A 24,929-nucleotide genomic window follows, 5' to 3' on the forward strand; every position below is an offset into this window, starting at 1 on the left:
GAAACCAGTCTGGGAAGAAGGGGGTCTGTTATATAGAGCAAAGGGGTGGGGCTCTATGCTAAGGTGACACCTGAGCAGAATCCCAGCTCAAGAGAGGAAGAGAGCAATGAGGTTAGATTGAGAGAAAGAGTTGTAGGCAGCGTGTGGAACAGCAAATGCAAAGGTCCTGAGGTACAAATGTCCTTGCAGATTCTAAGACCAGGGAAACCAATGTGCTAGTGCAGCCTGGGCAAGAGAGGGAGAGGAAGGAGACGAGCGCAGAGGGGCCAGGGGCCAGATCGCTGCCCATCTTGTGGCCACGGTGAGGATTTTGCTTAACTCTGCGTGAGGACAGGGTAGGAAATGCCTCGTTTTGCTAAAAGAGTTTGCATCCCTTCCTTTCCCTTCGGACTACAGACTTCATGGAAGGCGTCTCCCAACTAGAAGGAAGAAAACAAATTTTGACGAGGGGAATCAGCTAAACAAAATGTGTTCTATTCACACAAAGGAATACGTGTGTGTGTGTGTGTGTGTGTGTGTGTGTGTGTGTGTTTGTGTGTGTGTTGCCATAAAGAGTCCACACCAAATTGTTGACAGTGGCAACCTCCGGTGCATGGGTTTGGTATACGTTAGTTTCATTTTTTATCTTTGAAAACATGTTTTACAATCACGTCTGTGGAAAGACACGCCTTGGATCCCCAACCCTACCAAGAATCCAAGCCTCCAGGTCTTCGACGATGTAAACACCGGGAAGCGAGCCCCAAACCCTTCCAGCCTGGGCCCCCGAGTCCTGTCCCCAGCCCCTCCTCTCTCAGACCGGAGAGACTACGACTCCAGCCCCTTCTCCGTCCGAACCAGAGTCCAAGCCTCGGATCGGGGTGCCCAGGCTCAGCCTCTCATTCTGCGCCACTCGCGCGCTTTCTCAGAACTGCCCTCTGTCAATCTCAGCTCTGGACCCGCCTCCCACTCTGCGGCTGGGACTTCATCTGGGTCGGCCCCGCCCCTTCAGCCACAGCTGTCGCGCTGGCAATGCCAGTTGCTTCCCCTTCTGGCCCCGCCCCCACTCGGGGTCCTTCCCCTTTACGCCCCTCCCTTGAGGCCATCCACAGAGTTGCCTGACGACCACGACAGGACAACAGGCAGCGATATTTCCTTGCTTCTTATTCTCCGCCCCCAGGGACGAAGTCTTATGTCCCGTTCCAGAAGATTCTAATGGGAACAGGACCTGTCCCTTCCCCACGCACCAAAGTGGGGTTTCCGGCACCGGCGCGTAAACTAGACGCCTCGGGGCGGAGCCCAGGCTGGCGCGGGGCGGACCTCGCGAGCGGCGCGCAGTATAAAGCGGGACGCGTGGCAGCCCGCGCACGTTTATGGCGGAAGTAAGAGTTGGGTGAGTTTCTTCTGAGGTTTTGGCTTCTTTCTGCCTGCGCGGGGGGCTTTGGGATCTGGGCCTCGCGTGTCAGGAGGTGCCCAGGGCTGCGGCGGGATGGTCACGTCGTCGCGGGGTTGGGGTCACGGCCTTTGTCGTGGCCCCGAGCGCGTTCAGAGGCGAGCCCGGGGGTTCCCCGCTGGGTGGACGAGGGCATCAGGAGACGGTGGTGGCTCTTTGGGGGCGCTCGCTGTGGGGGGGCACTTGGCGCCCCCGCTTCGTCTGCAGCGCAGGTTGGCTGCGCCATCTCTGCGGCCCACGTTGCAGGCCTGCGCCATCTTGTCCGTCTTTCTTGGGGGCCGGGGGGCGCGTGTGACCTGGAGTTCTTCTGAGGTTTTCCACAGGTGTTTTCCTTGGGGCAGCGCTCTCGTTTTTTCTAATCCCAGGTGGCCGGCATTTTTTTTTTTTTGCAACCTGGAACAAAGACAGGGAAGTAGGATCCCAGAAGTGACAAAGAAAAAAGGGGAATGGGGTCTCTAAGTGAATTACTGGTTTGTTTCAGAGAAGCAGGTAGGAATGGTGTTAAGGAGACAGACCAGTAAGCCAGGACAGGTGGGATGGGGAAACTGAGGCAGCTGAACAAAGTGATAGAGCAGTTTACAGCGGATACAGAAGGTCACCTCCCTAGAAACCTCTAGGCATCAGCTGTATTTCAGCTCCAGATCCAGAAGAGCAGCAAGACCAGGCTGGTGACACCAGGACCGGCTGTAATGACTGATAACCCCCTTCCCTGACACTGACCAGTCAATGAAGACCATGACCCTCAAAGAGCATACCTAGAAAATTAAGGAATATTCTGTTGAAACCCTTCCCTAAGATTCCCACCTGCAAGAGACATAAAAGCCTCAAGTTCCAGCTCTTCTGTTCCCAGGAGGCCGGTGCCCACCCTTTCCTTTTCTTTCCCCACAGACATGCATCTTCTAAACTCCAAGGGACCCCAGGAGGCTTGCAAGGAGGGCAGCAATGGGCAGTGGCAGTTCACCTCAGGCAAACCCCCTGAACCTGTCCCCAGGGCCCCCTTTTCACTGGGACTCGTGTTGTGAAACTTTTTCTGCATGGAGTCAGGAACCCACACACTACCAGTCTGGCCCTAGGTAGACCCACTCAGGATTAGGTCCCTTTTCTGGTAACAAGAGAAAACAAATGACTTTGTTCACCTTCAGGAACCACTTTAACACAGCCACCCCAAGTAGTTAAACATTAGTTCTGGGCTAATTGGTCCTTATGGTCTTAGATATGGGTTTCCTTTCTGCTGAGCGAGGCCAAGGCCCCAGAAAGTAAATTTTTTATTTCATCCAAAATAGTTACCACTTGCGTTCCCGAAATAACATTTTGTACTTAATGACAATGCCATTGTCGCCCTTAATGTTTCCCAATCTCTAACTGCTGTTACCATGGTCTCTGTCCCTGAAGGTGAGTGGCCTCAGGGCCTGGTTGCAGAGGGATTGGGGCTCCCATGATGTTCAGCACTGGGCTCTGATCACCCCTGAGGACACAGTGCCCCCCATGACTTTTGACTCTTGAGGGTCTGAGGAGCCCTAGTGTTGATGTTTTTTAGATACCCAGTGTTTCTTTGCCTACCCTTACCAAGTCTTTCCTGTGTTACAGGTGTCTCTTCAAGCTGAGGGGCCACCCGCCACCACCCCGTCTTGGTAAGAACTCTTGCCCTCACCCCCTGACCCACCCAGGTCTAAAATCACCTGTGTTTTGGGTGACTTCACGTCAGATATCCCTAGGACCTAATTTATATGCTAACAGTCATGCCCAGTATTGACATACAAATCCCAGCTTCTGCTTTTGGTGGATTTGAGGTGTCAGGTGACTGGACTCCTGCGCCTCAGTTTCTGTGTTTGTAGAAGCGGACACATGTCAAGAGTAGGTAAGTCTGTCCTCTCACTGTTGGGGTGAGGAGGCACGATGTATCCTGCCTTCAAAGGAAAGAACAGGCTGTGAAAGGAAGAAATATACATGTATTCGGGTTTGAGAGGAGGGACTAATCAGAAGTCCAATTTTCAAACTTAGCAGAAGAAAAGAAACAGAATGGCTCCCAGCATTAACAGTCACTGCTGTGTCTAGACTCGATACAGTGTATCAGCCATTGAGCTGCCTTCCCAGGAATGTGCACATAAACTGATACAGTTTCTACAGCTACCCTTCACTGACACAGCAGCCATTGTTCAAGTGACACGATGTATCTGGCAAATGTTTCACAAGTGTTTCAAAGACCTAGATCATAAAATAGGCCTAGATACATGTTATCCAAAGAGATGCAAGTTCTCCCTCTAGGGGAGTTTTGCCTCTGTTCCCTGGATGTCAGGAGCAGGAGGGATCACTGGCTGTGGTGAAATAGGACAGAAAGTATGTTCGGGTTCCCACTCTTGCTGACCTTTTAGGGAGGAGACTGTGGTGAGCTCAGGTTCCAGATCATATAATTGTCTTTCTGAAGGGCTGGTGCTCCCCGCCTTAGGTGTTCTCTGCAGGATCATTACCCTCCCAGAGGAAATTTCTGGGAAAGTGGAGGACAGGATGTGCCAGCTGGTGCGGGGAGGGTGGGGGGAGAAGAAGGCAGAAGGTCCACAGCTGGCCTGGGAAGATCTGAGGGTCATGGAACATGTCTTGATTTCTAAGGCAGCCTGGTCAGACAGAACTGCTCTATTCTGTGTTGTCCGGTCCCATAGCCACTGGCCGTGTGTGATCTTGAGTACCTGAAACGCGCCTGGTGCAACCGGGAGCTAGGTTTTTACGTTTTATGTAAATTTAAATAGTGTCTCTGTCTTCTGGACAGCGTATTTCTGCACAAAACCTTGATGCAAGCATTTTTGCTTGCTAAATAGTAGCTCACACTAGGGAGCATGTGCTGTGTTTTAAGTACTTTTTTTTTTTTTTTTTTTAAATCCTCACCTGAGGACATTTTCCCATTTTTTGTTCAGATAGAGTGGAAGGGAGAGAGAGAGAGAAACATTGATGTGAAAGGGACACATCGAGTGGCTGCCTCCCGCACGACCCAACCAGGGCCAGGGACAAACTGCAACTGAGGTACGTGCCCTTAGCAGGAACCGAACCCGGGTCTCTGGACCTCAGGCTGACGCTCTAACCACTGAGCAAAACCAGCCAGGGCGTGTTTTAAGTACTTTTGAGGATTAATTCGCCAGATCCTCCTCGGGTCCTGATAACAGGCATGTAACCTTTCCCTGTTTCTCAGAAGGTTCTGGTGCAGCTGCTTCCCTGGGTTACAGAGCAAGGAATAGCGATGCAGGGCTCACCAGAGCTGGGGCTTGGAGAGCGGGCCTGAGTACAAGCAGAGCGGGTGCAGGGGTGTGCTTATCTGGCCCGCCTTGGAGCCAGCCAAAGGGGCGCCCCTTCATCACACTGGATTCCGTGGCCTGTCTGCAAGGTGAATCTATTCCCATTTTCAGCGGTGGGGCTGGGTCAGCTGCTGCAGGTCCTACAAGAAGTGGCACCCAGGGATAAGCCACCGAGAGGTGGCAGTGGGAGGTATGGTATCAGGAGGGTGGTGGGGGTTACCTCTTCTTGGCACCTTGGGGACCAGATATTGGTCGTTTTTCCTGTCTGGATCTTTGAGCTCTTGTCTGTGTCATCCCCTTAGAGCTGTAGGCAAGTGGCTCTGGGACCTGGATGACAAGGGCGACTAGGGCAATGGGGCCCCCATGATGTCCAGCACTGGGCTCTGACCTCCCCTGAGGACACAGTGCCCCTGGGACCTTTGACACCCAGGGATCTGAGGGGCCTTGGCTCTGGGGAGGGGTGCATGGGGGACTGTGGTTGCCCTGTGCCCCACTGACCTCTTCCCCTCCCCCACTCCTTCCTGTCTGCAGATGGTTCGTCCAGGAGTCAACAGCTCCACCACCCCTTTTGGTAAGAACAGAAGAGGCACCCTCTCATTGACACCGTAATCATCATGTTACGTTTCTAATGTTAAAAGGGTCCAGTGAATAAGATTTATAGATGGTGGTGACTGATCATGAGAGAGAGCTGCTGAGCGCCCGCTCTGAGCCAGACAGTGCCGAGCGCCAGTCGGTTCAGTCCTCAGTAACCCTGTGAGCTGGGCGGTTTGTCCCTGGGCCGCAGCTGAGGACCTGCGAGCACAAAGAGGCTCTGGTTTCCCCACACCCCTCTCCTTATGGAGGGGGCTCGTTCCTGTAATCTCTGCACATTGGGGTGCTCTCTGTTCCCCTCTTCCCTGAAGCTAGGGCTGCAGAACCAAGGAGGTTGGTTTTGATCCTTACTCTGCCACGTTGACCTGAGTGGTCCTTTGTGACCTGTCTGCCTGGCTGAGGTGGAGACTCCAGAGTGGGTGCCCCGCTGATGGTGCTGAGGGTCCCCAGGGAGGTGGCAGGCTGGGATCATTAACACTCGGCCCTGCAACCCCTGAAATTCTTGCACACCTGAGTTCTATGGCCTCCACAGTACAGGCATGGGGTGTGGGGGGGGGGTGTAAGGAGGTCCATGCCGGAGCAGTTGGGATTAGATTAGAAATATGCTGGGAGGGGGGCTGCTTGGGGCCCCCATGATGTCCAGCACTGGGCTCTGACCTCCCCTGAGGACACAGTGCCCTCTGGGACCTTTGACACCCAGGGGTCTGAGGGGCCCCAGCTCTGGGGAAGGGTGGATGGGGGGCATGGTGCCCTGCACCCTACTGATCTCCCCTCCCCCTTCTGCAGGTGGTCCCTGTAGGAGCTGAAGGGCCGGGCCCTCCCTCGGTAAGAACAGAAGCACCCCGTTTATACTTACAGTGTGGAGACGATGCTGACAGTGTCGAGGCCAGTGCCGAGCAGCTAAGCTGAGCCAGGCATGCTTCTAAGCACTCGATCGTTAAATCTTCAGTCACTCTATGGAGCGGGGGAGGGGAGATTTGTAAAGGAGGGGCTGGGGGCATTGCAGGGGGACATTCTGTGTCAGGCTGTGCTTGGGGGCCCCTATGATGTCCAGCACTGGGCTCCGACCTCCCATGAGGACACTGTGCCCCCTGGGACCTTTGACACCCAGGGGTCTGAGGGGCCCCAGCTCCATGCACCAGCCCAGGGGGGCTGTAACTGTTTCCCCTACCTGACACCTCTGTGTCCCTGTCCGCAGCTCTTTGGGCACCCTGCTGCTCCCCTGTAGGGCGGCGGGACCATGGCTGAGAGCACGCTGGCGCCTACGCAGATGGCACTGGGGGGGCGCTACTACACGTACACTGAGCTCCTGGCCATCTCAAGGCGCTTCAGGCAGAACCCCGGCGAGCTCATGGTCACCTGGATCCTGAGGGTGTATGACCAGGGCGGCTCAGCCCTGGCCCTGAATTCCCGGGAGCTGGCACTGCTGGGCGACCTGACCCGCGACGCCGTCTTCAACTACCGCTGCAAGGGCCTGCGGGGCAGCTGCAAGACGCTGCTCGCCTGGCTGCTGCAGGCCTGGCGCCAGCGCTGGGAGTCCTTCGTGCACTTCGAGGCCACCGAGCTGCCCTTCCGGCCCTGGACCGCTGTGGAGGAGGGCATCCAGCTGGTGCGCGAGCTGGGCATGCTGGACTGGATTTACCGGGAGCCCACCTCGCCCCCCGAATCCGAGCAGGCGCCATGGCCCGCACCTGAGGACGTGCCCTTAACACAGGGCCTGCAGCGGCGCCTGCTGACGGCTGCGCCCTCCGAGCTGCGGTTCTCGCTGGTCAGCCTGCTGGTCAGGGGCATGACGGTGCTGGAGGCGGTGCTGGAGATCCAGACCATCGCAGACTCCGGCCTGCTCTGGCGCCACAGGCAGCCGGGCCGCGCCAGCTTCATGCTGGGGCCCAACCCGACTCGCAAGGACCTCCTGGGCTGGCTCCTGAGCCATGGCGTGCCCAAGGAGAAGGTGGACAAGCAGCCCACCAAGGTCCTCCTGGAGCTCTATGTCAAAGAGGCCACGCGCAGCCGCAACCACCCGGCCTGCGCACTGGGGGAGGAGCAGCCCCCGCCGCCCCCGTACTCTGACCAAGCCTGCGGGGAGGAGCCGCCTGTGCGCCCTGGCTAGGAGCCTAGGAGCCCGGGAGCCCGCAGCTTCCAGGGGAGCTGGGACCTTGGGGGGAAGCGCGAAGCCCCCTGAGCGGTTCGGGATGGATGGAGGGATACCCACCTGCTCTCAATCCTGTGGGCAGGCCACCCCCGCATAGTTTTTGAGGAGCCCAGAAGAAGAAGGTGTCCTTGCCCCTAGACACCCCATGGGTATCATTGGCCAGAGCTGGTGGAGGGGAGCAAGCTGACCGGGCACGCAGTGGCTCCATAGACACCCTGGCAGGCCTCACATTTCAGCCCAAATGGCAGAGTGGGTGAACACCCCTCTGCCCCCTGGGCCCCCAGAGCACTACAGGCCCAGTGGGGACGGCCCACGGCATGAGGTGTATGCCGTTTTTATTATTTTCTTTCATCATTGTTATTTAATACTTTAAGCATATACAGCACTTTGGTCTTAAGGATGCTCTTTTTGTCGTGATTTTCTCTTGATTTTGTGATGCCTTTCCCGTTGAAAGCTGACTTGCTGTTTGCTCACGGGGGTGGTCTCTGGCCAGTGTCTGGGTGAGGATGTTGGGGCCAAGAGCCCCACTGGGAGCGAGGGGGCGGTAGGGGTTGAAGTAGCACATCACCGCATGTGGACTGTGGTGGGTGAGGCCCCGTGTGAAGCCAAATCCAGAACCCTTGAGGGGCGGGTGGAGGGGTCTGGACGTGGCAGGAGGCCCGCCCAGCAGCCGTGGGCCCCAGCTCAGCAGGGCAGGGAACCTCAGAGAACTCAGTTGGGTCTTCCCAGGACCAAGAAGCGCAGAGGGCCTTCTGGGCTGTGGCTGCCTTTCACTTCTAAGGCCCGTGACCTCCAGGGGCAATGATGGGTGGGATGGTGGGGTGTCTGGGGGCTCCCCAGGGATGAGTGCTCCTGACAAGGCTATGTTCAGAGCCCAGGGCATGATCTGCCCACAATGCTGGGCAGTGGGTAGGCCCCGGCCTCTTCCTCACAGTCCAGGGGGTCCTGGTAGCTGGGAGTGGCGCCCAACCACCGCCCTCCCCACCTCTGACCATCCGACTCTACCACTTGTAATGGGCACCGGGTGTGTACGCACCAACACTAGCCCCAGTGTTCCAATCTGGGGTGTTCACACATTTGCCCGATGGTACCGCACGTGGAGTAAGGCCACAGCAGAGGGAAACCTCACCAGACAGCCTGGTACCAGCCCGTGGTGGGAGGGGTTGACGCGGGAGCACAGGGCTGGGCTGCACGGGGCCTGCTGGCTTCCTCTCGGCCTTCCGGGAGCGTTATGCACTGCCCAGCACACCAGCCACGTGTGGCCGATGAGCAACTGAAATTGACCAGTGTGGCTGGGACCTGAAGTCTGACATTTCACTGAAATGGCCATGTGGCGGCCCTGAGGACGGTCCCAGCTGCACCTGCTCTGCTGGTCCCTGGAGGTTAGATTCAGAGGCCGTGAGGTCTGATGAGTTGGGAGCCTTGGCTCTGCCAAATGGGATGTGGGCACAGAGGGCCAGTCACTTGCCCAGGGTAACAGCCTCAGGTTCAGTGCTGACCAGCCTTGGGACAGGCCTGACCTCCAACCCTGGAGCAGAGGCCTCGTGGTGCCATCTCCAGGGCACTGGGCCAGCAGGCTGGCCGAGAAGGCTCAGCCTTGTTACACATGCACAGCATCGCGTGTGCTCACCACATGTGCCGGACCTACAAGGAACATTCCCACGTGTGCTCACATGCCATCGTGCCTGTAGGGAAACATGCCCACAAAGGCACATACACACGTACCAACACAGGCTTGCACGTGTGTGCACAGGGACCTGTCACGCATAAATGCACCGACACATGCAGACAGCTGCACGCACATGAGTGCAGAAACATTCAAACCAACATCTACACGCAAACCACAAGTATGTGCACAGGCCCCGTACATGTACATGCCTGTGCACACGGATGCACACTCGTGCGCACTCCCACACTACTGCTCGTGGCTTCCAGGCCCAGGAGCCTCCGAGTCCCCCCGGGCACAGGCGCACAGTAAGTCACGGAGACCAGCGCAGCGGGTGAGCACACATGTTGGGATTCGGGGTCAGCAGTGGGAAGGGGTGCCCAGTTCCGAGGCTCACACGGGGTCTCCCCAGGCCCGCAGGCAGCCGGGTCTCCAGGCCAGCAGGCCCAGCCCTAGGCTGAGCGCCGCCAGCACGGCCACGGCCCCAGCCAGCAGGGGCACCACGGCGGCTGCAGGGAGGACAGGAGAGGTGAGGCTGGGACTTCACCCCGCCCACGCCCAGCCCAACGCTGAGGGCCTCACCCGTGGGGGTGGCCGGCTCGCGGGAGCCGCGGCAGGGGACCCCGAGAGCCGGAGGCCGGGCTGCCGCCGTCAGCTGTCGGAAGTGGCCTAGCGGGCAGGGGGATGGGCACCCGGGGAGGCCGAGGCTCAGGGGCAGGCCAGCAGAGTTGTTTCGGTAGAAGAGGGAGATGGTGACATTCCTGCAGGGAGAGAGGAGGCGGTGGCACCCAGGCCCCTCCCACCTCCCCACCACTGCCCTCAAACCCAGAGAAGAGCATCTAGATGGAGGAACCGAGCTCCTGACTCCTACCTGTCCACCTCCTGATGGCGTCCCTGGCCAATTCCCTCTCCAGGCCGGTGCCAAGGCTGTGTTCCCTGCCTGCCACCCGTCCTTCCTCCTGAGGGCTCCGCCCCACCCATTCCCAGGCGCCTCCCTCCTCACCCTGCATCTTCGTCCGGGTCCAGGTCCCCGAGGTGCCTCCGGAACTCGAAGCCCAGGCAGGCAGCGTAGGGCGGGGTGTGCCCATCATAGAGGCCCAGGGCCCCCTGGAGGGCCAGCAGGGTGCTGTCGTGCTGCGGCAGATCAGGATGGGCCGGCTCCTCGCCCCAGGTCCTCTTTCCCTGCGCTCTAGACTCCCGCACCCAGCTGCCTCCCAGATGTCCCCAGACCCCTTAGAAGCCCACCCCCCAAATCTGCCCACCCTAGAGGCAGGCCCACAGTTACAGGCAATCAAAGATGTGCAGACGGATGCACAACAGCTCAATAAACCGCCTGTCCTAGAAGAGCGCCATTCTTTCTCTCAGAACTCCGTCTCCTCCCTCCTTCCAGACACTACACCTCTAGTGATACATCTGCAGCTACGAGTTACCCAAGGCAGTGGGCTGAGGCTCCATCCAGACCCCCGGCTCTTCCTCAGCCAAACTGCCATCCCCCTCGTCCCGGCCCCCACGGGGCACTTGCTGCCTCCCTTCCCAAAGACTCACAGCCGAGTACATGACCATCTTGAGGGGCAGCCCCAGGCGCTGGACCCGGGAGAAGTTAGCGAGAATGGCCTCCAGCAGGATCCCTGAGGGTGTAAGAACGGGGTGCTGAGAACCTCCAGAGGCAGGTGCCCCAGCCTCCCAGCTGCCCCACCCCACACCTCACCCCCTGTCAGCTGGGCCTTCTCTGCCGCCCGGGGTGGACCCACATGGGCCCCAATATCCAAAGCCGACATCTGGGCTAGCGTCCGCAGGACATCCGGGGAGGCCCAGGATGGGAGGGGGAGACCATGGGCTTGCTGGGGAGAGACAGGGAGAGAGGACAACGTGACCGGGGTGTCCTGAGCTCTTCACGGTCCCCTCCCACCTTCCCAATATCTGTGCTTGTCCGCAGTACCTTCCATCCTTTCTCCACCCCATCCCCACCGGAACCCCTGCGGGCTGGGGCTGGTCGGGAAGCTGAGGCTCGGCAGTAACAACTATCAATAGTAATGGCTGTCCTTCCACAGACCAGAAGCCCTCCAGCGAGACCCTTGGGGCCAGCGGCGCTTCAGGATTCAGACCCTGGGATGGTGCCAATGCCAGCAGGGTCTGGGGCCGCCCTGGATCACACACGTTGCCATCAGAGACGGTCCCACGGGGGGTGGGGGGTGCCAGGCATCGCGCCGGTCGGCCCTGTTGCCAGGTTTGGGTTGGGGCACTTTTTAGAACCACAGAGGAGGGACTGCAGACGTGCAGCCTGGAACCCTCTCAGCGCACTGTGTGGATTAACCCACTTCGATCCTCAGAGCAACCCCGGTGGTGTTCACACGGGCACCAACTGCGCACATGGGGGAACCAAGGCACTAAGGAGCTGGGATTTGAACCCAGGTGCCCTGAACCACTTGGCTGGGGGGGAGGCAGGGGCTCACCTGGCACATCAGTGTGTCTAGAACCTTCCAGGCCCTGCGGAGCGGCTCCCCGACCAGCGACAGCCCCGTGCAGTTCTCCAGGTACATCAGGAAGTCCTGCATGGACAGGGCCCGGTGAGGCCACAGCCCTCCCCCGCCGCCCCCGCCCGGCCCGCCGCCGCTCACCGCCCAGCCCTCCAGCGCTGTCTGGTACTCCACGGCCTCGGTGGTCTCGTGCAGCAGCTCACGGTACCGGGGACAGCTGCGCATGGGGAACCTCAGCAGCTAGGGGAAACTGAGGCTCAGCGAGGACAGCCGCGTGGCTCAGGGAGGGGTCGGGGCTGTGTGGCCCTGTCTCTCTTGGGCCCGTCCACATGGCTTGGGAACCATGGCTCAACCCATCAGGACAACTGGGCCCCAGGGGACTCAGGCTCCCGGGAGCCACCCTAACAAGCTTGGCTCCTCCTCGCCGAGCCTCTGGCCATCTCCTCGGGCTCTCTGCCTTTTCTGTGCTCCCGCCCACCCCGACCCTGTCCAGTCCCCTGACCTTGTCCTCAGTGACGGGCACGGTGTGCACAGGGATGGGCCTCCAGGCGGTCTCGGGGCGCCCCGGGGCAGCCTCGGGGAACAGCCCGGCCAGGTTGGCCTGAGCGCTCTCCAGTGTCCGGTCAAAGTCTGTGCTGCGAACGTACACCTGGGGCGGGAGAGGGCAGGCGAAGGGGCGACAGTCACATGGGGACCACGGTCACGGTCAGAGGTCGGCTGCAGTGGCAAAGCCAAAGCTTTGCATTCACCTTGGACTCGAAGGTCAGGTGTCAGGAGTCAAACTATCAGGGCAGATTTGAGTGTCTGAGCTTCGAGGTTGGAAGTTGGGATCAAGGGTCAGAGGTCAGTGGCAGGAGCAGTTGGAGGTCAGAAGGCGGGTGAGCTTGTAGGATTGAGAGGGTCAGTTCAGCCCATGAAAGTAGAAAAGGAAGATCAGAATGGATGCTGGCTGGGGCTGGGGCCAAGGTTAGGAGAGCGGGATGGAGGACATGGGTCAGAGTTCAGTTCCTGTCTATCAGGGGTCACAGGTCAGAGGTCAGGAGGAATGGCCCTAACTGGGGGGTGTCAGAAGACAGTAGAGGAGATAGAAGAAGAAAGTTCAGATTTGACGAAGGTAGAGGTCAAATGTTGGAATTAGAAGGGCAAGTTGACTCAATGAAGGTCGAGGACAGAACTGATCAAGTTTTGGAGGAAGAGGGTAGAGGTCAGAGGATCTGCTTGGTGTCAGTGAAAGTGAGAAGACAGAGGTGAAGGCCGGAAAATAAAGCCAGAATTGATGGAGGTCAGAGGTCAGAGGTCAAGGTGTGATTCCGATTGGGATGGGGTCAGAGGTCAGGTGGGTTAGTCCATGATTCGGGCTCAGAGATCACACAGAGTGCAGATCAGGTTGATGGGGACCAAAGGCCAGAGGTGGAGGCCCAAACAGAGCATTGGAGTCAGTAGGGGTCAGAGGTGGAAGGTCAGGAGGCCAGATGAAGGTCAACATGGCAGTACCTCTTCCCGCCGGTACTCCGGGCTCAGAAAGGCCTCATAGCGACTCCTCAGGAAGCGGCCCAGTTCCAGCTGCTGGCGGACCCCCTCCTGGGGACAGAGCAGGCTCAGCAGACCCCTCCCTGCCCAGCCCCACCCCTCGCGCCCACCCCTAGCTTCTCACCGAGGTCAGCTGGCCCAGGCCTCTCGGCCACAGGGTAGGAACTGCCTCCTTGTGCGGGTCAGTGGGGTAAGAGGCCAGCGGGGCCCGGTCACCATGGCGGAACACCTGGGGAGGGGACCAGGTCAGGGCCGGCCTGGGGGAGGCGAGGGCCCAGGCCGGGGTCGGGGCACCTCACCACAGCCACGAACACCAGCGGTCCTTCCGGCAGGGCCTGGGGCAGGAGCAGCAGGAGCAAGAGAGGTCCGGCGGGGTGGCCCCGAAACCCTGGGCCGGCCATGTCCACGCAGCCAGACGCTGAGCTCAGCCCGCCGCTGTCTCTGCCACAGCCCCACCTGCCTATTACCTCCCCCAGCACCCCCCCAGAGCAGGTCACGGCATGCCTCCTGGGAGCCGGCTGCCCTGGGACCTTCGCCAGCCTCATTAACCCGTGGACTAGCCCATTTCATCTGCGCCACAGCCCCAGGAAGTGCTGACACGGCTATCACCATCTCCACTGTGCACATGGGGAAACTGAGGCATGGAAGGGCTAAGGGGTTTGACTGAGGGAACACGGCTGGTGAGTGGCAGACAAAGGTGGGATTTGAACCCAGGTGTGCATAACCTGGGCACAGAGGCAAGGAAACCTCCACCCCCACCCCACATTCCAGGCTCATGGTCTCTGCTCTCCTCTCAGGCCCTGCACCCCAGTCTGTTCTTTTTTCACCCCTTAAATGTTTGGGCTCTTTGAGGATCTCTTGGGCTTCATGGAGATTTCCTTTTTCTGGTGAAGAATCAGCTGGCCAAAGCCACCCTAGAGTTGGACAGGCTGGATACAAACCCTAATTTCACCATTTGCAAGCTGTGTGACTTTGGGCAAGTTACTACGCCTCTCTGTGCCTTTGTTTCCTCATCCATAAACTGAGAAAGAGCATAATGTTCCTCTGAAAGTTGCTTTGAGGAGTCAACGTGTTCCAATACCTTCAGCACGTTAGAACAGGGTCGTGTGCAGTAGCTACTAAATAACGTTAGTTATTGCTTTGTAACAAGTGACCCTACAATTTAGTGGCTCAAGACAATAGCCATTTATTTTCTTTCAGTGTTTGTGGGCCGGGAGTCTGGGAGTGGCTTAGCTGGTGATTCTAGCTCGGGGTCTCTCAAGAGGTTGCAGTCAAGCTGTTGGCCAGGGCTGCAGTCCTTGGAAACTTGACCGAGGCTGGAAGAGCCGCTTAGAAGCTCAGTGGCATGGCTGTTGGTGGGAGGCCTCAGCTCCTCACCACATGGGCCTCTCCACGGGCCTTCTCGAGCTTCCTCACAACATGGCCAGCTTCTCAGCTTCTCCCAGACTGATGACTCAAGAGACTGCAATGTCTCTTCAGCCTCAGAAGTCGTCCTCACCATTTTGCCTTCATCTATCATTTGCACAGGCAGGTCCTATTCAATGAGGGCAGAAGCGGGGTCATTACATGGGGCTGAACTCCCGGTGGGGGTCACTGTGACATCCTGAAGGCTAGCTCCTTCGTCAACTTTTTAAATACATAAAGATGCCTCGTCAGCCCACTTCCTGTGTCTCCTCAAGGTGCACATGTTGCCCTGGCCGGTTTGGCTCAGCGGTTAGAGTGTCGGCCTGCGGTCCGGAGAGACCCGGGTTCGGTTCCCGCTAAGGGCACGTACCTCGGTTGCAGTTTGTCCCCGGCCCTGGTTGGTCGTGCGGGTGGCAGCCACTCGATGTGTCCCTTTCACATCGATGTTTCTCTCTCTCTCTCTCTCCCTCCCATTCTATCTGAACAACAAAAAAAAAGATGCACATGTTGACATCCTAACCACCCCCCACAAGGTGATAGTGTGAGGAGGTGGGGCCTTTGGGAAGGGGTTCGGTGATGAGGGTGGAGCCCTCCTGAATGGGATCAGTGCCCTCAGGAAGGAGACCGCACAGGGCTCCCTCACGCCTTCCACCGCGTGAGGACAAAGCGAGAGGCTAGCCGTCCGTGGACCAGAAAGCAGGCTCTCATCAGACCCCTCATCAGCCAGCACTTTGAACTTGGACTTCCAGCCTCCAGAACTAGCAGAAATAAATGTGTGTTGTTTATAAGCCCCAAGTCTATGGTATTCTGTTATAGCAGCCTGAATAAAGAAAGATAGGCCCCTGCCCTGGCCAGCGTGGTGCAGTGGTTAGAACATCGGTTCTCCCACCCAAGGGCCACGAGTTTGATTCCCGGTCAAGGGCACATACCTGGGTTACGTACCCCAGTCAGGGTGCATGCGGGAGGCAACCAATCAATGTGCCTCTCTCACATCAGTGTTTCTCTCCCCCTCCCCGACTCTAAAAATCAGTGGAAATCCTTAGGTGAGGATTAAAAATAAAAAAGAAGATATGTCCAGCCAGTGTGGCTGAGTGGTTGAGCATCGACCCATGCACCAGGAGGTTGCTGGTTCGATTCTGGGTCAGGACACATGCCCAGGTTGTAGGCCTGATCCCCTGTGGGGGGCATGCAGGAGACAGCCAATCGATGTTTCTGTCTCTCTCTCCCTCTCTAAAATCAACACAGGGGAAAAAAAAATTAAAAAGACAGACCACATCTCAAGATGCTTAACAGAATCGCCTCTGCAAAGTCCCTTTCTCCAGATGAGGAAACATATTCACAGGCTGTGGGATCAGTGGGCATTTTAGGGACATGATTCAGCCCCCCACCGAGGGAAATACAGGAAACCGGCTGGGTTCTCCCCCCAGGCCCACCCACCCCTCCCAGCCACTTTCTGCCCCCCAGGCAGGACTCTCCTGACCCCTGCCCACTGTATTCTGCCTGGGACCTGCCATTTAGGGACATGCAGTGCTGGCTGTCTCGGCCCCTGTCTCTTGAGGCTTGGGCCACACAGATCTCTCTCCCGCCCTTGACTCCCTGGACTTGTGTATGAATTAGTTTGCCAGGGCTGCCGTAAGAAATGTCCACAAACCGGGCAGCTTAGACCCCAGAAATGTGTTCTCTCAGTTCTAGAGGCCAAACATCCCAAATCAAAGTGTAGAGCCCTGGCCAGTTTGGCTCAGCGGTTAGTGTCGGCCCGTGGACCAGAGAGTCCTGGGTTCTGTTCCCACGAAGGGCACGAACCTTGGTTGCAGTTTGTCCCCGGCCCTGGTTGGGGTTATATGGGTGACAACCAGTTGATGTGTCTCTCTCATCTCTCTCTCTCTCCCTCTCATCTCCCTCTCTCTCTCTCTCTCTCTCTCTCTCTCTCTCTCTCCCTCTCCCTCTCCCTCTCTCTCTCTCTCTCCCCCTCTCTCCCGCCTGCTCTGTCTGAAGATAAATGAAAAAAAAAAAAACGTGTAAGCAGAGTTGGTTCCCCCTGAGGGCTGCCAGGTAGGGTTGGTCGCAGGCCTGTCCCTGGCGTCAGGCATTGCTGCCAATCCTTGCCGGACCTGAACCTGTAGAGTGACTCTGGTCTCTGTCTCTGTCACCACGTGGGGGTCTCCATGTCTGTCTGTGGCTCTCCTTACAAGGACGCCAGTTATGACCTTGTTTTAACTTGGTTGATCTGCAAAGACCCTATTTCCAAATAAAGTCACATTCACAGGTCCCGGGGTGAGCATTTGAACAGATCTTTCTGGGGGCATCAATTCAACCACCGACAGGGGGGTAGCAGCTCCCCACTTTGCTAAGCGGGGGCACTGCCCCCTCCTGCCCGCTCTGAGCAGGGCAACTGCATTGCACTCTCCAATTGAACACTTTTCTTCATTTATTTATTTGTTTGTTTATTTACTTATTTATTTTAGAGAGAGAGGTAGAGGGAGATAGAAACATCCATGAGAGAACATCAGTGAGCCACCTCCTGCATGCCCCCCACTGGGGATTTGGCCCACAACCTGGGCATGTGCCCTGACCGGGAATTGAACTGGTGACCTCTTGGTGCATGGGTGGATGCTCAACCACTGAGCCACACCGACCGGAGGGTTAGAAATAACTCTTAATGGGTAGGTGAATTCACAAAGATGGGCTCCGTGGGTGAGGAGGGTTGACTGCCCTTGTTTCTCTCTCCTCTGTGTTTCCAGTAACCTGGAGGTCAGTTCTAAAGCCATGATGAACATGAAGAGAGTTAAGCGTCTACAAAGGCAGCAGGAGCCCCTCCTGTGTGGCTCAGTGGACTGAGAGTCGTCCCGTGGACTGAGGGGTCCTTGTTTGATTCCCAGGTGAGGGCACATGCCTGGGTTGTGGGCTCGATCCCCAGTGGGGGGTGTGCAGGAGGCAGCCGATAGATGTTTCTCTCTCACATCGATGTTTTTATCTCTCTCTCCTTTCCTCTCTCTCTAAAAATCAATAAAACATGTATTTTTTAAAATGTAACAGGAGGGCTGGCAGCGCGCTAGTCAGGATGGCCGGTGGGCTGTGGGAGCCACAGATGCGTCCCTGTCCCTGTGGCCCCGAGGTGGAGAAGCTGCTGCCACCCTCATGATTTCCATCGTTATAATGGCCGCTCTCACCCTCAAACCCGGTGACCCTCAGACACTGCCGGGGAGACAGCACGGGGCCACCTCTCCTGCGCGCCCTGTCCCAGCTCCTCCCGGATCCGTCCGGCCACCAGAGCTGACCCCGTGCCTCCCTGCCCACAGCCCTCCCATGGCTCCCCAGCACCCTCCGGTGAAGGGAAACAAACTCCTCAGTGTGGGGTTGGGGCTCTGGGCTCTCTTGTCTCAAATGTCCTCATTCCAAGGTCAGAGATTCCATAGGACATTCCGCACCCACATCCCCAGGTCTCCCAAGCCTCTGCCCCCATGTCCCCTCTACCCAGAATGCCCTTCTGCATCACCATGGCCACCATTCTGGTCTCCTAGACAACCCCCCTGAGGTTCTGGTGGCCGAGCTCCCCTCTCTGTCTCAGAGGCCCAAGAAAACAGAGGGTAGAGAAGCGACTGTACAGCGGAGGACCCATGGCCATGAACTTTCAAGAAGTGAGGACCCATCGGGTGGGGTGCGAAAAGGGAGGTCTGGGCAGGGGAGGGAGGGCCTGGGTCCTGACCTCTGACGCCCTCCCCACAGAACGTGACACTGGCCATTGCTGTGTTCACCATCTTGGCCTCCATCTACTTCTTCAACAAGGTGAGCTGGCAGAGGGCGAGGTGGCGGCCGGATCTCCGTCAGTCTGGTCCCCGTGCTATTGTCTTGGCCTCTCCTCTCCCACTCTCTTTGTGACTCTGTCTCTCCTCCTCTCTTAGGCTCAGCGATGAGAAGAAACAGGACAGCTTAATCCAAGAGCCATGCCTCTGCCCCCACCATAACTCTGTCCTCTGAGACCAAATAAATGTGACTGAATCAGCACAAACAGCTTCATCCCACCACCTTGGGCTGGCTCTGTGGGAGGGAGAAGGGCTGGGGCCTGGACTCCTGGGTCTGAGGGAGGAGGGCTGGGGACTCGGACTCCTGGGTCTGAGGGAGGAGGGGCTGGGGCCTGGACTCCTGGGTCTGAGGGAGGAGGGGCTGGGGCCTGGACTCCTGGGTCTGAGGAAGGAGGGGCAGGGGGCCTGGACTCCTGGGTCTGAGGGAGGAGGGGCAGGGGGCCTGGACTCCTGGGTCTGAGGGAGGAGGGGCTGGGGGCCTGGACTCCTGGGTCTGAGGGAGGAGGGGCTGGGAGCCTGGACTCCTGGGTCTGAGGGAGGAGGGGCTGGGGGCCTGGACTCCTGGTCTGAGGGAGGAGGGGCTGGGGGCCTGGACTCCTGGTCTGGGGAGGAGGGGCTGGGGGCCTGGACTCCTGGGTCTGAGGGAGGAGGGGCTGGGGGCCTGGACTCCTGGGTCTGAGGGAGGAGGGGCTGGGGGCCTGGACTCCTGGGTCTAAGGGAGGAGGGGCTGGGGGCCTGGGCTCCTGGGTCTGAGGGAGGAGGGGCTGGGGGCCTGGGCTCCTGGGTCTGAGGGAGGAGGGGCTGGGGGCCTGGACTCCTGGGTCTGAGGGAGGAGGGCAGGGGGCCTGGACTCCTGGGTCTGAGGGAGGAGGGGCTGGGGGCCTGGACTCCTGGGTCTGAGGGAGGAGGGGCTGGGGGCCTGGACTCCTGGGTCTGAGGGAGGAGGGGCTGAGGGCCTGGACTCCTGGGTCTGAGAAAGGAAGGGCTGAGGACCCATACTCTCAGGTTTGCGGTGAGTGACCCAGAATTTGATCTGGGTTTTGAGGGATGAGCAGGAGTCTGTCAGAAGTACTTAGAGAGGGAGAAGGGTATTCCAACTTGGGGTGCAAGAACACAGAGGAGAGAAATAGTAGGGCCAATTCACCACCTGGTACCAACACAGACGGCTCTGTACACCATATGTCGTTCCTTTTCTCTGAGTCCTGGTTTTCTTATCAGACAAAGATAAAGAAATCTTTGTCCCCTGGGCCCCAGAAGGCCACAGCAAGGACAGCCTGAGATCCAAGACAAGAATGGAAGTTGCAAGCAGCAAACAGCCCGTAGTTATCATCTTTTTTGTCACAGCAATAGATCTTTCTCTTTTCTTAGCAAACTTCTATTCCACCTTCCATACCCCCTGTCAATGCCCCTTCCTACAGAAGCGTCCAGCCTCCCAGGACCGTCTGTCCGAGAAGGTGGTTCTTAATAGGCTCTCCAAACATTCTGGGTTTCCCAGGAAAGGCCCAGCAAAGTCTGATGAGAGCTGGAACCCTAGTTTCACTGCCCTTCCGGCGGAGGGGTTACCCATCCTTTGGCCAGTTCCCGCAGACTCGGTAATCCTGGCTCTTGAATTCTCCAGCTTCCTGGTTCGGACAGTCTTACTTATAGGAGGCCTTGCTTGCAATGCTCGGAATCACCACATAGGGGCAGTGTTGGCCTGTTTTCCCAGCCAGCAGTGAGTCCAGTTCCTAGAGAGAAGTGGGTTTCGCAAAACCAGTATTGGGGGGGGGGGTCCTTGATGCTTCCACCACCTCACCCCCACACCTCCCTGCCTGGGCTACCTCGAACCCCTCGATCCAGCCCCCTATCTCTCCTCCACCCCTCACAGGCGGCTTCTACACCCAAAGTTGACCCTCTCCCTCCCTGCTCACAGCCCTCCCATGGCTCCCCAGTCCCCTTGAGACAAGAGTCACAGCCCCTCAGCCTGGCATTGAAGGCTGTGTGACCTGGCTTCCTCCAGTCTTCCTTTTGTAAAGAAACATTCATCCACCTCCTGCCCAGCCAGTGTGGCTCAGTGTGGTTGAGTGACATCCCGTGCACCAAGAGGTCCCGGTTCCATTCCCGGTCAGGGCACATGTCCAGGGGGATTGCGGGCTCAATCCCCAGTGGGGGGCTTGCAGGAGGCAGCTGATCTATGTTTCTATCTCTCCCTCTAAAAAACATATTTTTAAAATAAATTTTAAAAAATGTGTCTACCTCCTAAGCCCCCTCCAGCCCCCTCCATGGCATATCCTTAACCACATATAACTCAGAGGTGTTTGTTTTGTTTAATGCCATGCCCCAGGGCCTTTACACATGCTGTGCCCTCTTCTTGGCCTGTCCTCTCCCATCTGTTTTGAGTCAGCCCTTCCAGATGGCTTCCTGGATATCCCTCCCTATCAGTGTGAGTTTGTCTGCCTTTCCCCTTCCCACCCCCAATTATCTCCCCTCCCATCCTTGGTGGCTATAACTGGGAGCTTGAGGGAGGAGGCACCCAGAATAGAATCAGACTCCTGCTGGACCACTGGTGTGAGTCTTGGCTGTCCGTGTTTGTAAAACAATTTATTGACAAAGAACTTGGTCCGCATCCCCCAGGCTTCTCCACCACTTAGTGCTGGGTTTCCCGGGCCCCTGGGAGCTATTGGGATTGCATTTGCGCAGCCACACAGACTGGAGATGCATGGGGCTCAGCCCAGCGGCCCGTGGGTTGCCCTGGGGAGCTTTTGAACCTCCCAGAGCCCAGCCCCGCCCTGGCCCGCTAAAACCACAACACCTGGGGATGGGGCCTGGCCATCGATTGGATTGTAAAAGCTCCCTGGGAGATTCTAACACACAGACACGGTCCAGAGGCGTCCCTGAGATGCGTTTCCAAAGACAGAGAGAGACTCTCCCCTGGAGCCCAGTGCAATTCTGAGGTCGCTCCATGGACACGTCAGGGGACTCGGACCACAGACAAAAAGTAACCCTTAGTGTGGAAACACTGGGGAGTCTGAACACAAAAGAAGGCAAACAATGCCCTCGCTGTTTGGGCTCAGCAGTTAGATCGTTGGCCCGTGGACCAGAGAATTCCGGGTTCGGTTCCCGCTAAGGGCAGCGAACTTCGGTTGCAGTTTGTCCCCAGCCCCGGTTGGGGTCATGTGGGTGGCAGCCACTCAATGTGTCTCTCTCACATGGATGTTTCTCTCTCTCTCTTCCTCCCTCTCTCCCTCCTGCTCTACCTGAAGATAAATGCAAAAATGTCCTCGGGTGAGGATACAAAAAAAAAAAGAAGACAAACAATATGGTTCGCAGGGCAGGGCCGGTTAGGAGGTGCACGTATTTCAGGAGAAGGTGGAAGCTAAGACCCAGCGGACCCGGGAGATCTGGAGGCCCAGTGCTGGCCCGTGTTACCCCGTCCACCTTGGGGACCAGGGCGTCCCGGTGTGCGTGGGTCTTTGTTTCAGGCCTGAAGGCCCCACATCCGGGAGTTGTGCTGTCCCGGGATTGCTTGGGACTCTAGTTCCACATTCCTACCCTGTGCGTATATTTCCATCTTCAGGTCCAGGCCCACGTCTGTCTCACTGGGCTCTGTCCCTGCCCCTCTCTCCCCGCGCATTTGCCGCTCCTTCCCTCCAATGCCAGCTCCGCTTCTGGGTGTTCCCAGAGCTCTTCTTGTTTCTGTCTCTCTCTCTCTCTTTCTTTTTTTCTCTTTATTTATTTTAGAGAGAGGAAGGGAGAGGGAGAGAGAGAGAGAGAAACATCGATGAGAGAGAACATCGACTGGCCGCTTCCTGCATGCCCCCCACTGGGGATCGGGCCCACAACCTGGACATGTGCCCTGACCAGGAATTGAACCGGTGACCTCTTGGTGCCTGGGATGATGCTCAACCACTGAGCCACACCGGCCAGACAATGTTTCTGTGTCTCTTTGGGTCTGTGTCTCCATATCTTTTCTGTCTCATCTCCCACCTGGTCCCTCCCAGCAGCCTGACCTGTCTCTCGCCTCCTCTTCCTGCCTTGGCCTCTGTGACGACACGACAAGAGCCCATCGTGTCTGCATCGTGCCGGTTGCTCCCTCAGTATCTCTTCTTCCACTTCGCCTGCTTTGTCTCTGGGTCTCTGTCTCCTTCCATCTGGGTCCCTGTCTCCCTATATCTGGGTCTCTGTCCCTTTCCATGTGGGTCTCTATCCCCTACCCCCCATTCACCTCACCATCCCTCTTTTATTTTTATTTATTTATTTTTAATTCCTCACCCGAGGATATTTTTCTATTTATCATCAGATAGAGTAGGAGCTCCGGAAGGAGCGAGACAGAGAGAAACATCGATGTGATAGAGCCACATGGACTGGTTGCCTCCCGCACAACCCGACCAGGGCCAGGGACCAACCATAACCGAGGTACGTGCCCTTGACCAGAATCAAACCCACGACTCATTGGTCCTCAGGCAGACGCTCTAACCACTGAGCCAAATCGGCCAGGGCTCACCTCACCATCTCTCACATTCTCCAGAGACTGAACAGATGGCAGGACCCCTCCCTCCCCCTCTCCCTCCTGCTCACTGTCCCAGCCCCTCAGAAATTTCCCTCAGTTCCTGGCAGGAAGGTTGGGTCTCTATCTGCGTTGCCCAACCAGACCAGAGGGCCCCCCACAGCCGCTGCCTGAAGGCCTGGTCCCCGCACGCATAGAGCAGAGGGTTGAGGCAGCCGCTGGCCCCCACCAGGGTGAGCCCCAGAGGTCTGAGCAGCACCCAGACCTCTGCCATGTCCAGCGGGGCCTTCCTCGTCCCCACCAGCTTCACCAGAAGCAGCAGGTGGAAGGGGAACCAGCAGAGAAATAACATGGACCCCGAAGCCCAGGGCACCCCCAGCAGCGGGGGCCTCCCCGTGAGCCGTGCCAGGTACAGCTTGGCCCTCAGGAGGCTGTGAAGGGCACTCAGGACCCCCAGAGGCACCCCAAAGCCAAACACCAGCTGATTCAGCGCCAGGTTGGAGGAGAAGTGGGGCGACTCCCAGGTGGACGTCCTGTTATAAGGCTCGGCCCGGTTCCTCCAGCCCCACGGGGCTCGCAGGGCCCACACGCGCACGACCAGCAGAAAGAGCCAGAACGCACCGGCCCAGAAAGCCGCCCGGCGGGCTCCTCGGTGGGCCAGCGCCCAGGCCGGCCAGAGCAGCCCGGCGCAGCAGTCGGCGGCCGCCCGGGTCAGCAGGCGGCCACTGGCGTAGAAGGCCAGAAAGTCGAGGCCGGGGTCCAGGTGGCAGAAGGCACCACCCCAGGGCCAGCCGGAACATGTCCAGGTGAGGATCAAAGGCAGGAGGACCATGAAGGCGACATCGGTCACAGCCTGGTGCCCGAACCAGGCAGCTGACAGTGGGGGAGGCAGGCAGGGCCCCGCTGCTTGGATCACCAGGCCGTGGCTGGCCGCCTCCAGCAGGCAGGAGGCCAGGGTGGCCAGGGAGTAGAGGAGGAAGAGAGCAGCCTCCGGTGGGCACAGGACTCCAAGGGGTGCCGGTTGTGGGGTCTCTGGAGGGTCCTCCATGGGCTGGTTGGTGCTGTGGGGACCCACAGGCCTCCACGTTAGCATGTTCCACATGCGTCCTCCCCAAACTTCCCCAGGTTCCCCATCTCAGGGACAGCCTCCCTGTCCACCAAACCCGAGGTGCTCTCCTCTCCCTGTCTTCCCCTCACTACTGTCTTCCTCTGAGTCTCTCTGCCCCCCTTGCCCTGGCCCAGCTCAGCCTCCACCCCAGCCTCCCTACTTCCAGTCTCCACCTCCAGCCTGGCTGCTGCATAACTCAAGAGCTGCCTTTCCCCTGCTCACAGACCTCCCATGGCTCCCCAGTACTCCTGGACGAAGTCCCAGCCCGTCCACCGCGAGTGGAACCCTGGGTGGTCCGGCCCTCCCCTCCTCTGCAGCCCCATCTGTCCTTGAACTTGTCCTTCTCGGTTCCCTCAGGAGACCTATACCCTCAAGGACTGCAGGAGCCTGGCTGTGCCAAGTCCAGCTCCACCTCTCAGGTAGGGAAACAGGCTTGGGAGGGAGATTCACGTGCTCAAAATCAAAACGGACAAAGCAGAGACCCAGCTGGATTTGAACTCACATCTGTGTGACCTCAGAGGCCTGGATGTTAACTCAGGGGATCCACACAGAGGTCCTGCTTTGTCTGTGGGCCTCCGTTTACCCACGCTGTTCCTTTGTTGTCCTGAGCTCACCAGAAGTTGGGGGGCAGGTGTCTGCCAGGGTGTCTGAGCAGGAGCTGGCAGCTGGGTGTTCCCTTGTGGACCTGGGGTGGGAAGGAGGGGGCAGCTCACAGGTAGGAAGAAGGGGAAGTGGGAGCCGGGACCCTGCTGGAAATCAGAGGGGCCACCACGCAGGGTCTTTGCGTGAGCCTCAGTTTCCCCACCTGTGACCTGAAGGATTCCTTTGTACACCTGGGTGCTCTCTTCCCATCGCTCCAGGTCGAGGTCTGAGCCCCTCAGCCTGGCATTTGCAACCTCATCTGTTGTGGCCCCGCCCACACCACCAGCCTCATAGCTAACCACTTCCCTTCCTTCTACTCTGGAGTTCCTAAAACAAGCACATGGTTTCCTACATTCA

The 24,929-nt window shown here is 58.1% G+C and overlaps 3 protein-coding genes and 4 non-coding genes across 11 annotated transcripts; 5 read left to right on the forward strand and 2 right to left on the reverse strand.

Moving 5' to 3' along the window:
- The first annotated feature begins 1,353 nt into the window (after window positions 1-1,353).
- CUNH19orf48 (chromosome unknown C19orf48 homolog) lies at window positions 1,354-7,755 on the forward strand. Of its 5 annotated transcripts, XM_036274079.1 has the most exons (5): window positions 1,354-1,364; window positions 3,017-3,287; window positions 5,245-5,284; window positions 6,091-6,129; window positions 6,503-7,755. In XM_036274079.1, exon 5 carries the CDS (start codon window positions 6,545-6,547, stop codon window positions 7,412-7,414), a length of 870 nt encoding a protein of 289 aa, XP_036129972.1. In that variant the 5' UTR covers window positions 1,354-1,364; window positions 3,017-3,287; window positions 5,245-5,284; window positions 6,091-6,129; window positions 6,503-6,544; the 3' UTR covers window positions 7,415-7,755. The 5 variants fall into 5 exon arrangements, with proteins under 5 accessions (XP_036129972.1, XP_036129971.1, XP_036129974.1 ...); XM_036274078.1 differs by lacking the exon at window positions 1,354-1,364 and having other exon boundaries at window positions 3,016-3,060; XM_036274081.1 differs by lacking the exon at window positions 1,354-1,364 and adding an exon at window positions 4,611-4,802 and having other exon boundaries at window positions 3,018-3,060; window positions 5,245-6,129.
- On the forward strand, window positions 2,857-2,947 carry LOC118639683. The gene has a single exon (XR_004961255.1). It is a non-coding gene; the product is annotated as a small nucleolar RNA SNORD88 (small nucleolar RNA).
- LOC118639682 lies at window positions 5,069-5,158 on the forward strand. The gene has a single exon (XR_004961254.1). It is a non-coding gene; the product is annotated as a small nucleolar RNA SNORD88 (small nucleolar RNA).
- On the forward strand, window positions 5,929-6,019 carry LOC118639679. Its single transcript, XR_004961252.1, has one exon. It is a non-coding gene; the product is annotated as a small nucleolar RNA SNORD88 (small nucleolar RNA).
- Window positions 6,340-6,430, forward strand: LOC118639681. The gene has a single exon (XR_004961253.1). It is a non-coding gene; the product is annotated as a small nucleolar RNA SNORD88 (small nucleolar RNA).
- Window positions 7,756-9,515: 1,760 nt separating the features above from the next.
- On the reverse strand, window positions 9,516-13,530 carry ACP4 (acid phosphatase 4). Its single transcript, XM_036274057.1, has 11 exons — window positions 13,429-13,530; window positions 13,254-13,358; window positions 13,094-13,180; window positions 12,102-12,248; window positions 11,741-11,839; window positions 11,576-11,671; window positions 10,831-10,963; window positions 10,668-10,750; window positions 10,126-10,256; window positions 9,705-9,883; window positions 9,516-9,631 (listed from the first exon to the last, which is right to left on the reverse strand). The coding sequence occupies exons 1-11, from the start codon at window positions 13,528-13,530 to the stop codon at window positions 9,516-9,518; spliced, it is 1,278 nt and encodes a 425-aa protein (XP_036129950.1).
- Window positions 13,531-22,889: 9,359 nt separating this feature from the next.
- On the reverse strand, window positions 22,890-23,924 carry LOC118638861 (formyl peptide receptor-related sequence 4-like). The gene has a single exon (XM_036274990.1). The coding sequence runs from the start codon at window positions 23,922-23,924 to the stop codon at window positions 22,890-22,892; it is 1,035 nt and encodes a 344-aa protein (XP_036130883.1).
- Between the last annotated feature and the right edge of the window lie 1,005 nt (window positions 23,925-24,929).

This window comes from Molossus molossus, unplaced genomic scaffold (genome assembly GCF_014108415.1).
Source record: "Molossus molossus isolate mMolMol1 unplaced genomic scaffold, mMolMol1.p scaffold_m16_p_21, whole genome shotgun sequence".
NCBI lineage: Eukaryota > Metazoa > Chordata > Mammalia > Chiroptera > Molossidae > Molossus > Molossus molossus.